At 37.8% G+C, this 12390-nt stretch overlaps 1 protein-coding gene across 1 annotated transcript; it reads left to right on the plus strand.

Moving 5' to 3' along the window:
• The first annotated feature begins 507 nt into the window (after positions 1-507).
• On the plus strand, positions 508-5006 carry RSL24D1 (ribosomal L24 domain containing 1). Its single transcript, XM_009994425.1, has 5 exons — positions 508-622; positions 2513-2585; positions 3031-3094; positions 3569-3654; positions 4607-5006. Exons 1-5 carry the CDS (start codon positions 572-574, stop codon positions 4678-4680), a joined length of 348 nt encoding a protein of 115 aa, XP_009992727.1. The 5' UTR covers positions 508-571; the 3' UTR covers positions 4681-5006.
• Positions 5007-12390: the final 7384 nt, after the last annotated feature.

The following is a 12390-nucleotide window of genomic DNA, read 5'->3' on the forward strand; positions in this document are numbered from 1 at the left end:
GGACTTAAGTAATATGCTTAGGACTCCTGCTGCATGGTAACATTTTAAGGCTGAAAGACACATTACAGAAGGTTGGCCTTTTTTTGGTGTGGGTGTATGTGTGTTGCACTGGAAAATGTTATATGAGAAGTGTGAGGATTTTTTGTTCTTGTCAGGGTGGCATTGTATCTAAGAAGTGCTGACAGGTGTAGCAAATTGTTTATTCATAGTGCAGGTTTGGTTTTATGGTTGTTTTTTCAGATGATAATTCTCACAGCTCTATTTTATTTATAATCACCTTAGTTGTATTTATCCATGTCTCTGACAGCTGTGAAAATTACTTTATAACAAGAAACAAGAACAGTGCTTCAAATTCTGTTTGTTAATAGCTACATTTGAAAATGACATAAATCTTTTAAATGTCAATATTTTAGTTCACTCTTAGGGAAACTTCAGGATTTGATATGTTTGCAATGGAGCAGAACTAACATGGTTTGACACTAAGCTTTTTTTTCCCTTCTTCTTTAAGATATTTCGATTCTGCAAATCAAAATGCCACAGAAACTTTAAAAAGAAACGAAATCCCAGGAAGATGAGATGGACAAAAGCATTCCGGAAAGCAGCTGGCAAGGAGTTGACAGTGGTAAGAAGTTGAATCGATTAATGCTTTACATTAGTTCACTAAAGAGACAGAAATCTGGCTACCTCCAATAGCTAGAACAGGCTAGGTTAGCTAGCTTAATGCATTATCATTTAATTAAATGAACATGAGAGATGGAGTAAGTGGAGAAAAGGGATTGTGGAAGACGATGGGAGAGTTTTCTGGAGAGTGAGCTGTTAGTTAGCTTGCTTACAACCAGGGTATCAGGAGTCTACGTTGGTAATACATGATGGTTCTCTTGTCAAGGCATTTTTTTTCTCTCTGTCTATAAATCTCTTTCTGTACATAAACATTTGCTAGTTGTATTTCTGTGCAGATCATCTGGGTATCCTAAGAAATCTCTCTGTGTAAACACATGAGATAGATACCTTTTGAAGTCACCTCAAAGCACACGGTATACAGGAAGAGTCCGGGCATAGGTAGGAATATTTCAGAAATAGCCTATGAGGTCTGTAGTTTGTAAGAAGGTGACAGTTCTTGCTGCTTTAAGCAGGTACACTGGATAGAGGGTTAAATATATTGTTTTCCTGGGTGCGAAATTGTTGGTGTTTTGTGGTTCTTTTGGGTTTGTTTTTTTTTCTTTTTTTTTAATAAAATGACAAAAAATTAAGAAGGACGTAATCTTGCCAGGTGGTTGTTTACAAGCTATTTCTGAAGTGTTTTACTCTCTCACTCAGAGTGACAGAGGAGTTGGTCATTCTGTCCCCTCTGTTTGGAATCTGAAAGATCCATTGGCCATTATGAGGCAGCTGCAATTTGATCCCTGTGCACGTAGGTTAGAAGACTGTGGCACTTTGAGCACCTGTACTCTCAGAAGACTTTGTTTTGCTGTTTGTGGTGTGTTTTCGTGTTAAAAAACAATGCTCTATATTACAGATAGATAAAAGCTGTCACAGTTTAGGATAAACTGTAGTCAGTTGATGTGGTGCTGTGTCACCCTTGGCAAAAAAGGAATTTTAGGGAGGGTTTTTTGTTTGTTTTTTTTAAGATGAAGAATAATATGTAGATGTTACAATACACTGTGCTCTTCAGCTTGGGTTTTGGGTATTTTGCTTGATGGTATCCCATGGTGAAAACTGATACTTGTCTGCCAGAGGAGCATGGTTTGGGAGAGGCTACATTCCATTTCTTGCTATTCTATGTAGTTTTTCTCATTAGAACCCAAGATGAGCAGCTGATCTTTACCACTACAAGAAAACACCTGTGGGTAGGGAAAAGTCCACAGATAAAGTCAGTATAAAGTTAAGTATTCTTAGGAAAAAAACCCCAACAAACCAGGAAATGGTTTTTATATCTTAAACTGTTGGAAGAAAGACAAAAACCAAAACAATGAAAATTAACACCCCCAACTGCCCCAAACACCACAATGTCATCAGCTGAAATATGTCATGAATCTGAATTTTATATTGTTTCAGTAATCTTCAAATGAAATATTGTGTGGTTTTGGTTTTTTTTTTACTTTTTCAGAATTACAGGCTGTTGAGTAGAACTTAATTGACTTTCATTAAATGCTTTTGACTCTACACGTTTTCAATTTTGCCTTCCACCTGTCTAATCTACTCTATATTTCCTACTTGACATAGGTCTTCTCTGTTCATTTTGTCTTGCTGAAAAGGAAATAGCTGAGGGAGATGTTTTGGTAAATTGTTCTCTTCAGACAAATCACTGGCTTCTGACATGATGAGGTCAAACACTTCACTCTGTTTCCTTCTAGTTTAGTAATCTCTCAAAGCTGTTAAAGTGTAGGAACTGAGGTTCTGAAAAGGGAAAAAAAAAATCACTAAGTATTAAATTACATGAGTGATACAGTAAGAACGTATTGATCTAAATATACTTCTTTATATAATCTGTATTTACTTTTTCTTAATATAGGATAATTCATTTGAGTTTGAAAAACGTAGAAATGAACCAGTGAAATATCAGAGAGAGTTGTGGAACAAGACTGGTGAGTAATTTCAGAAAAAAAAAAGATTGTCTATTGAAGGTAAACTCTTACTCTACATGAACATATTTTCAGAAGACTACTTAGAATACTGACACTTTGTAGTGACTGTGTTTGAATTATTGGAATCATGACCAAATTCTTACATGTGGAGGAGGTTTAAGTTGTGAACAAGTGTGAAGTTTCACTTGTTTATTTTATTTTCTTTGCAGGAACTGGATAGTTCCACAAAAACATAAATACTTTTTAAAATCCAGTTAATCATAATTTGTACACAGAATATTCACCTACTCTGTTCTTTGAAGAAGCAGTAACTTCCTCTAGGTAGTTTAATTGCCTCTGAGATAGGGGTATTAAGGAATACTGGTAGTGTTGCTGTGCAAAATAGCCTGAGTTTTCAACTGTAGGTATGTAAGCTCATTTTAAAACAACTTCTGCTTTATTTCAGTTGATGCAATGAAGAGAGTGGAGGAAATAAAGCAGAAACGACAAGCTAGATTTATTATGAACAGGTGAGGAGAAGTGTTTCTGTTATGGGAGCTTTTGCTAATCTGTGCTGCATAGTCAGTCTTTCCAGAGAAGCAGAGATCAAAAGCTTTAGATGGTTAATTGCTTTGTACATATCTAATTGTCCAAGCAGTGGGGTAAAATGGTTTGTGTGGGTTCTGCTATGCTACCAAATTGCTGTGCTTTATTGGTTGTGCAATGAAACATATCTTTTGAACACTCAATGGTAATAATTATATTTCCTTTTTTGTAATATGGAGTCTTAGATTTAAATTCCTGGTAAAAGTTGTTATTGTGCTGGCTTCTTTTCTGATTTGTCTCTCTTGAATTAGTTTTCACATATTTTTAACCTACATTTCCTTATAATCAAAGTTACTTACAGTTTATTGATGTTTAGCTAAAGATGCATGTCATGCATTAAAATGAAAACATACAACTCCTCTCTTAAGGTAATTAAGTTTAATTATCCTCCTCCCCAGATTAAAGAAGAGCAAAGAGTTGCAGAAGGCAGAAGACATCAAAGAAGTCAAACAGAATATCCACCTTCTTCGTGCTCCACATGCAGGTAAGAACTTGCTTTGCCTGGTCTGCTTAGGTTAAATGATGTATACTATTTGATGATTAATAGTGATTTTTTTCTTGTATGACTAATTCTTCAGATCAATAGTCTTGTGTATTTTTCTTACAGTTAATTTGTCTATTAAATTTGTCTATTCAATATGGATAATAACTCTTGCCACTAAATGTAAACAGTAACTTTGTTCTGAATCCAACATACCTTTTTATTTATCTAGTCCTGCATTCATCCCTTTTCTTATTTGAATATTTTAAACTGCACTCAATACCTACTATTCTCTGAACTGTATGTGTGTTAACATTTATCGATGTCCTCCCTTTGAATTGATTATTTGAACTCAACAGACTATGCCACTGATTGATACAAAATACAGTAGTTAAGCTCTACTTTTTGAATTTGTTAGCTGCATGGAAACATCTGCCTCTTCAATCTTTAGCAGTTCCTGCTGGGCCTTAAAGAGAGCAGAGTGAAATGTCAATCCTGGAATTTTTATTTATTTTTTCTTTGTTTTTGGTAGTGTTATTGAGACTTGGCCCTATTGCCCCCCAACACAGCATTCAGGAGGGCTTGTTATATGAAAATTCATGTGTGAAGGCCACTGATCTGTGGGGAGTAATGCATTTTTATAGCCCTCCACAAGGTTTTCCTAGGTTTTACCACCTATATCAAAGTTCAAACTGTTGAAAATATATGTTGTCTGCATTTTAGATCTTGCATAAAAACAGCATCAGCTTTTCTGTTAAAACAATTCTTCAGTAGTTCTAGGTGGTGATGAAGGTTAGCAATAAGTACTTGCAAGCTTGATGGGTTTACTGTTAAACCCCTTAAGTAATATATTTAGGCTGTTTTACTTAAGAGTAGATACATATGTTGTTCAAAGAAAAAGGATCATTTGGGTTTAGAGAGACACCTTGAATTTCATTTTTTGTTTCCTTTGAAGGAACACCAAAACAGCTGGAGGAGAAAATGGTGCAGAAGCTACAAGAGGATGTGGCTATGGAAGAAGACTCTTAAAATGCCTTTATTTTCTATTTATATCTTTTCAGCAGTTAACAGTTACTTATTGCCTCAACTGACATCATTCTCAACTGTGCTTACAGTTGAATAAAAAACAATTTTAATGAATAATGGCCATTTACTGTTTGAATAATTTTTGCTTTTTATAAAATAAGTAGCAAGGTGGATACTGGTTTGGGCAGTAGTTTAAGTGATGTAATTTGAGAAAACCTTGATAGCAGAGAGGAGAATTAAGCCATGTTGTTTGAGACACTGTTCTCCTTGGAAAGGTATACTTTATTTATGGATAACTTTTCCCTGATAATTCAAGGAATAAAACAATATTGGCCCTTAGCTTTTGCTATTTTGTCTGTTGTTCTTTCATGTTGGTAGAAGCAGATAACGAAGTCTCTTAATGGTTGCAAAGTGGTGCAGAATGTGTTCTTTCTCTTCAGTCTCTCTGCAGTCCTGACTTATTTTCACTCTTGGTACAGGGAAAAAATTTCAGTTTGTTTTGACTGCCTACAGTGTTTGGTTTATCTCCTTTTTAACTCAAGCTTCCTTGGGATTATATTGCAGTTTACACCCCAGCCTGACAAAGCTAACAGTGATGTAGGACCTATTGCTGGCTGGAGAATAGTAATGGCGATAATATCCAGTCTGGTGTTGGACCTGCCAATCAAATCTGACATGTCATCAGGCTGATTTAGATGCTCAATAAATCATACTTTGGACTGTTTTTACCTAATGCTCAGGATTATTTTGATAGAAAGAAGATCAGGTTGAAGTGTAGGCTTTTTGCATATCGTGGTGGGTTTTATCTTTATTCAAAGTGTCATCAGTACTAAGATTAATACTCTGCTTTTTTAAACTCAGCAGTTTATCTACAACCGTGTGATCAGAGAAGCCTTCAAAGGCATTTAAAATAGTATTTGCTTATGTGTCAGTGCTGTTACTCTGAAAAAAAGTGCTTCCTAATTCTATTTCAAAGGAGTATGTGCTATATCAAGCACTGCAAAACTCCATCAGACCTACCACCTACATGTGTACTGTGTGGTTCAGGGAAGAGTCATATTTGAACATGTAAAAAGGGACAGTGGGAAGTGTGTAAAATAAACAGAGACTGTACTCAGTTTTTCAGCTCTTGATTTATGAATTATGCTTAGATATTTAGAAAAATGTATTATGTTTTAGTGAGATAAAAATAACTGAATCCTAGTAATAAAAATATTAATTCTTTCATATTTTAATGAAATTAAAATTTAGCTATAACTGAAAATTTGCTGATAAGGTGATACCTGGTAAGTATTTCAGATGTACAATATTAGTATTTCCCGTGTCAACTGTAATATAAGTAATATCTCAAAAACTTATGGCAGCTTGACCAGAAAACATATTTCAATAGGATGAAATCATTAAGATGCTACTGTATAATCCTTGGACCTGGTGATGGGAAACCTTCATGGAATGTTAATTAGTAAGTTTACGTGTGACCACACAAGTTAACTCAAGATTTCAGCTCAGGGAATACGATTTTTGCTTGGCCTTTTGCATAGTACTTAATCCTTGAGATAGGATACTTTAACCCTAAACATTTTATTACAGATTTTTTTTTTTTTGTTTACTGTGTTTTCAAGATGGAGTGTTCAGTGAGTGTCAAGTTTTAGTTTTCTCTAAAAGCCAGAGAGTGAATCTATGTAAAGACAAAGGTGATGAGTCCCATTGGGTGTTAGTAGACAATCTTACTTTGTGTGAGTTTTTTTTAGCACTAAATAATATATATAATACATAGTATCTGTAGTTTTCTGTCCACATATCTTTAAATGAACTGCAACACTGAAGTTGTTTGGATACTGTCTGAAAGTCTCTCTCCATGGGATTCTTAACCCTTTCCTATAGAGGGTCTGTAAGTGAAGCAGTCATTTTGCAACAGCTGAGAAGAGCCCTTTGGGGAGTACACTAAAACCATAAATTCTAAACATCCAGCTGGTTGTATGAGCTGCTTTACCTTTGCACTCTGTGTAATAGTCTAATTGCAAGCAGGGGCAATTTGAAAATCAATACTGAAGTTGTCCGTCATTGCACAGGTGTGCTGCTTCCTTCTGAAGCAGACTTGTAGCCTGCTGTTGTGTGTACCTTTTGAGTACATAGGAGGTAGTTGATTTAAAAAACTAGTTATAATATACTTGCAGCACCTGTTCCAAAGGTGCCCTTGTGATTTTTTTAATTTTTTTTTCTTTTAAATTTACTATGGTGTCCTGTTCGCCTTTTTGTGTCAGCTGGAGTAGGATGCTGCTGAGACAGCACATGGTGAAGGGGGGAACAACTGCAGCTAAAGAGCAACATGAGGCTTGTGATCTTCCGTCTCACGTGTGTCTGCACACCCCGCTGTATGCAGAGATCTTCTGGAGTACCTGCTGAGCTGCAGAGGAGTGTGATTTTTCTTTCTTTTTGGGAGCTGGCTGTCAAACCACATTTCTAATAGTTGTTATTCAAAGACATTTTGGTGAAGAGCTGTTGTTCTCTTTGCATGGTTATGATGAAGATTTTCAACCAAGCCAAAGCTGACTGAGAATTCCTTTCTATTTTGTATTTTGTTTACAAGACTTGGAGAGAAACTGTCCAACTGAGCAGTATTCTGGTCGTCATGGAGAAATACTGCCAAGTATCAGGAAAGAAAAGCATTTCTCTTTCCACTTGAACAGCTCTAGCTGAGACGCTGGCGTGCAGAGGACTGCAAACTGGGAGCCTTCGTCTGCCTGCTGACCGTGGAACTGAGCAGTGCCCAGTCCTTAGGGAAAGTGGGATGTGCCATCAGCTCCCTCTTTAATAGCAAGTTGGAGAGATAGGATTTAATAAGAAACATGTATTTATTGATTAGAGATCTCTGTTGTAGTGTCATATACACAAATCACTGATCCTGTCTGTGTCCAGACCTTGTAGGAGTGAAGAACAAGGTGCTGTAAATACTGTCTGTTACATGGCAGATGATAGTGTGTCCATTTCATTAAATATTTGATGAGAAAAAAATTTATTAATAGCTGGTAGTGCTTTATTCCAGTATATAGTCTAGCTTGCTTGGCACTTACTAGATCCAACAAACTTGTTTTTTTTCAAAACAAAGTATAATGGGCTTGATCAGAACAAATGTGATTATTTTGAATAAATGCTTTTTAGTTTTAGGTGCTGTCATCTTTTCTTACAAAAGATGTATTTACTTTTTTATTTTTTACAGACTACAAAAGGTGCAAATGTGGATTTTAATAGTGATTCATGAAGTGACTTTGTATCGTATTTCCCCTGGTTCCTTTTTAATCCATCACTTCAAGGATTTCAAGTTCAACACTGGCTTTGTTCTCAGGTTAACCTTGTGCTTGTGTCTTTTCACTGCGGCCTCACCTCGTGCTGCAGAGCCCTGAGCAGGCCTGTGCCTGAGACCCCAGGGATGCCTTTTAGATCTTTTGTCAAGCTGCATTCTCTTTTGGTGTGCGATGGTCATAGCAACTGTCCAAAGCCTGGCTGCTCAGTCGTGCTCTCGGGCCGCTCCTGTCTCGCCCGGGGGGCCTGCGGCCTGTGCCAGGTGACGCCATCTTAGGAAGTTTGCTTCAGGTTTTGCGAGGGGCCAGATCAGCAAGGGAGGGAAAGAAGCATTTATTTCCTCCTATCGATCTGTGATTCCAACGTGCATTTGTAGCCAGGAGGGAGGAGCAGTGAGGGAGTGGCTGCCCCTGCCTGAGGGCACCTTCCTGAGGTAAAAAGGCCTCCTCGGCTTCCCCAAAGCAGCTGCTGGGCCCCACGGAGAGCTCAGGTGCCTGCTGGCCTGCTCTTTTGCTGAGGTAATTGGCACTTTTTCGTGCCTAGTAAAGCCTGGAAATACTTCCCTGTCTATGGTTCATGGCTTGGTTTTGCAATCCATTGCTTGTTGCTTCAGTTGTCTGTGGAGTCTCTTGTTTTCTTGTGACATTACAATCCTGAGAGAAGAACTGAAAAGGTGAAGTTGTGGGTTTTTTGGTTTTTGTTTTTAAGAAGAAAAAAAGCAAAAACATTCTCAGGTTTCCCTTTCAGTATTTCCTTTGCAAGTGCTGACAAATACAGTGTGAAAAAAAGTAAAAATTACTGTGTTCTGTATAATTGAACTGTGCGGAACTGGTACAGGTTTTCTTTACAGAAAATTGGGCCTTCCCACATTTTTTAAATATCTGACTATTTAGCACTTGACAAGGAGAAATCTTAGAGATTTGTTTTCTAGCCTTCTAAATACTAGATTTAGTTGAATGCCTTTTAAATATTGAAAAAGAGCTCCTCAGAGAAACTTGGTGGTGACTGGGATCTTGCAGTTTGCAGGAAAATGTTGGCATTTTCCCAGAACACGTCTGCAATCTGTCGTGTGACACAAAGAAACATAAATCAGTTCAATATGTTGACATGGTCATATGTGTCAATGGCTGGAAAAGCAATATAGATAGCTGCTAATAGGTCCAAAGGCTTATGTCCCAGGAGATGGTATTTCAACCTCCAGGCTGTTCAACTCCTCAATTACTGTTCTGGTCTCAAAAATTCAATCTCCTTCACTGGCCTAACTTATTTATAGGTTGCACTGAACTGCGACCAGGGAAAGCAGAAAGCTGAAATAAATCAGCCACAGATAAAATTGTTTAAGTCTGCTTGTTGTCTTCCCTATTTTTAGATCTCATTTTTAAAAGGTCTTACGCAGAGAATGCTTAAGATTTTTATTGGTATCAGTAATAATCAATCTTTGGTGTTTGCTGAAAACAAGAATTTTTTTTCCTAATTGGTCTGATTCTCACCAGCCCTGGTTTGAGCCAGGATAGAAGTAATTTTCTTTTTTGTGATTTTTACTTTTCAGTTAAGTCCCTTCTAACTAGCTGCAGTTGCTGAAATTAACAACATGTTTTCCAGTCAGTGTCTGTTTCTAGAACTGTTAACACTTGATGTTTATATGTAAAACTAAGGGCAGTGCTTGGTTTTGGAAAAAAAAACCTAAAAAAATTCCTCATATTCTGGAACCAGAATTGACTAAAGGAGTCACACCTGAGACTCTAGTCTGGGAAGGAGGGGATCAGACAGGTGGCCAAAATTAACCAAATGAAGTATCCCATCCCTTGCACCTGATATGGCATATAAATTTGAGGGATCATGAGGGCTAAGTTCTCACTCTCTTTGTCCGTGGCTGATGTTCCAGGAGGATTCTATCTCTTCATCTGCCTTTGATCCTGATCCCTGTGTTCCTGCCCCCCAGCTCCTGTCTGCCACTGACTTCAGGTCTGTGAGTCTGAGACTTTTCAAGAGCCTGCCCTACAGCTTTTGTACATATTTTTCATTATTTTTCCTTTTCATCACTAGTTTAATTGAAGTTGTGTGGTTTTGGTTCCAACCTGTAAGGGTGTCTCTCCCTTATTCCCTATCTTTTTTTTATCAGGTGAGGGAGGAGGATTAATGGAGAGCAATCTGTTTGTTTAATTGCTGGCCCAGAGTTAAACCTGTGACAGATGTATGGTGCCCAACATGGTCTCAAGCCATAAATCCATGCTCTTATCTTTTCTCATGGATACCAGAAAGTTGGTGGAGAAGGGCACCTGTAGTTTGCAGGAAAATGTTGGCAGGAGCAATGAAGAATGCATGTGTATAACAGTGAGAAGCATGTTCATAGCAAATGGGTTCACAGCAGCTGTTTGCTGGAGCTGGGTGGTTCATGAACGTCCTGCACCTTTCCTGGAGCTTCAGCGTATGCAATATGTTGCTTTGCAGCTGGTTTGAGTGTTAATATGTGGTTTATCAATGATAAGTGCTGCTCGAGAGCTGTAGGTGTGATATGGTCCCCGATACTGACATGCACTGAGGTATATTTTGCAGTGATGTTTTGTGTAGAGAGAACGTTTTTCTGATTTTTTTATATATATGTGGCAGTAGAGGTATGTACTGAGGAAAGGGGGATGTTGCTGCCAGCTTTACAAGCAGTTTGCTTGTTTCAGTACAGGGAACTGACTCTTGAATGGAAATAGAAGTTATTTATAAGGCATTAGTATTGTGCGTGCACTACTTATCACCTGGAATCCAGGCAGGGGTCTGCATAATTGAAAATAAATTCTTGTTTACAGTTACATGAGCTGTTTTCTGTAAGGTGCCACTGTGCACTAAACTTGCTGATGAAGAGAATTGCCTTGGTAATCCACTTGGGCTGCAGTTATTGCTGAGTGGAGAATTTCAGATATTTCTTAGTATTTGACTAAATAAAAAGCTGTCAGAAATTCTCTTGTATTGAAGTTAGCATTGGTTACAGTATCTTGGTTTATGCAAGGTGTTGCTGAGTGTGTTGTTTTCATTCTTTTAGTCTGACTGCAGAAATTGACTCTTAAGAAGCAGTACTGGGTGAGGTGAGTAGTAGAAAGACCAAACAGTTTTCTCTCTTATGATGTCTATTTCCTGCCATTCCCATCACTGAGCAAGTTCAGATTGCACTTCAAATCCCCATATATTCAGGCTTTGCATATGCTTCCTGACACAAAATTTGGGGACAGAATAGTACAGGCTGTACAGGTTTAGCTTGATCCATAAGGGTGGCAGACCTGAACCCACCAGTCTTCAAACACAACTGTACAGACAGCTTTTTCTTCTAACAAGCCTTACAAACTAGTGCTGGGTTTGGAAGTCAGAAAGAACCAGCCAGGCTGGCCTCCTGGGCTGCTCCCATCTTCTCAGTTTGGTTGGTTGCTAAGGATAAATTTAGAAATATCTATGTAGAAAGCATACTCTAAACCAGATTTCTTTAAGACGTGGCTTTGCCACTGCTTGGGATGTTTCATATAGAGGATCCCTGTGGATATCAGGAATACTGTAATGCTGCTTTTAAAGAACTTGTGCTTTTTTCCTCCATAGATATCTACCTCCATGTGTGGTGTTGACTTGGGAGGAGATTTGTGTGCCAGATTTTGTCACTGTCAGCTGTGATACAAAGGTGACAGGATGTGTTTTTCACTTCTCACAGCTGATGTAGATTAATTTATTTCAAAAAGGAAGGAGTTGGCTCTCTGAGAACTGCTTTTAATGGCTGCTGAAGTCTTTCTACAGCAAATATAAAGAATGCAGGTTCTGCTTAAAAACATACAGCTGTGAACACAGGAGGCAATCTTAGATTCACTATGTTTTTATCTTTCTAAATCTTTAGTGACCAGACAAGTCCATGGCTACCTGAATGTGGCAGACATCATGGTTAGGATTTTGCTTTTAAAAGAAGAGAAGTAGACAACATTATAAAATATAAACAGGCGCACAAAGAAGAACTGCAGAGGGACTAAACTGTGTCAAAACAGATCTCAACAGAGGGGCATCTGCTGCTATTAGCAAGCCAAGAATATCACCTTGGATGCTCTTTGTTCATGAGAACTATGACTTGGAAGTCAATGGTGCTGTTGTCTTAAATGCTTGAGTGTAGTTGATCATAAATGCAAGGAAGTGTTCACTCGTATGGATTTTTATGAATAATTTACCATTATAGGAGTAAACACAGTATGATGTTTCCATTCCCACACATTACATGCAATATCTGAGCAGTGAGTAGTCAGCTACAAGTCAACAGACCTGAATTGTGTTCCTAGCTCTACTTTCCTCTGTAATTTTATTCAAGTTGCTCAGCTTTTATGTCTACTTTGAAAAGGTCTGCCTGATCCCAAGGAGTACATTCCCTGTCTTTCAACTTTTCCACACATA

This window comes from Chaetura pelagica, unplaced genomic scaffold, assembly GCF_000747805.2.
Source record: "Chaetura pelagica isolate M959 unplaced genomic scaffold, ChaPel_1.0 scaffold222, whole genome shotgun sequence".
Classification (NCBI taxonomy): domain Eukaryota; kingdom Metazoa; phylum Chordata; class Aves; order Apodiformes; family Apodidae; genus Chaetura; species Chaetura pelagica.

Bases quoted from the DNA above. Each gene is read 5' to 3' on its own strand.
- RSL24D1 (XM_009994425.1), top strand. From the start codon at position 572: ATGAGATGGACAAAAGCATTCCGGAAAGCAGCTGGCAAGGAGTTGACA. The intron at 2,586-3,030 runs GTGAGTAATTTC...GCTTTATTTCAG, and splicing joins AGAGTTGTGGAACAAGACTG to TTGATGCAATGAAGAGAGTG. The intron at 3,655-4,606 runs GTAAGAACTTGC...TTTCCTTTGAAG, and splicing joins TCTTCGTGCTCCACATGCAG to GAACACCAAAACAGCTGGAG.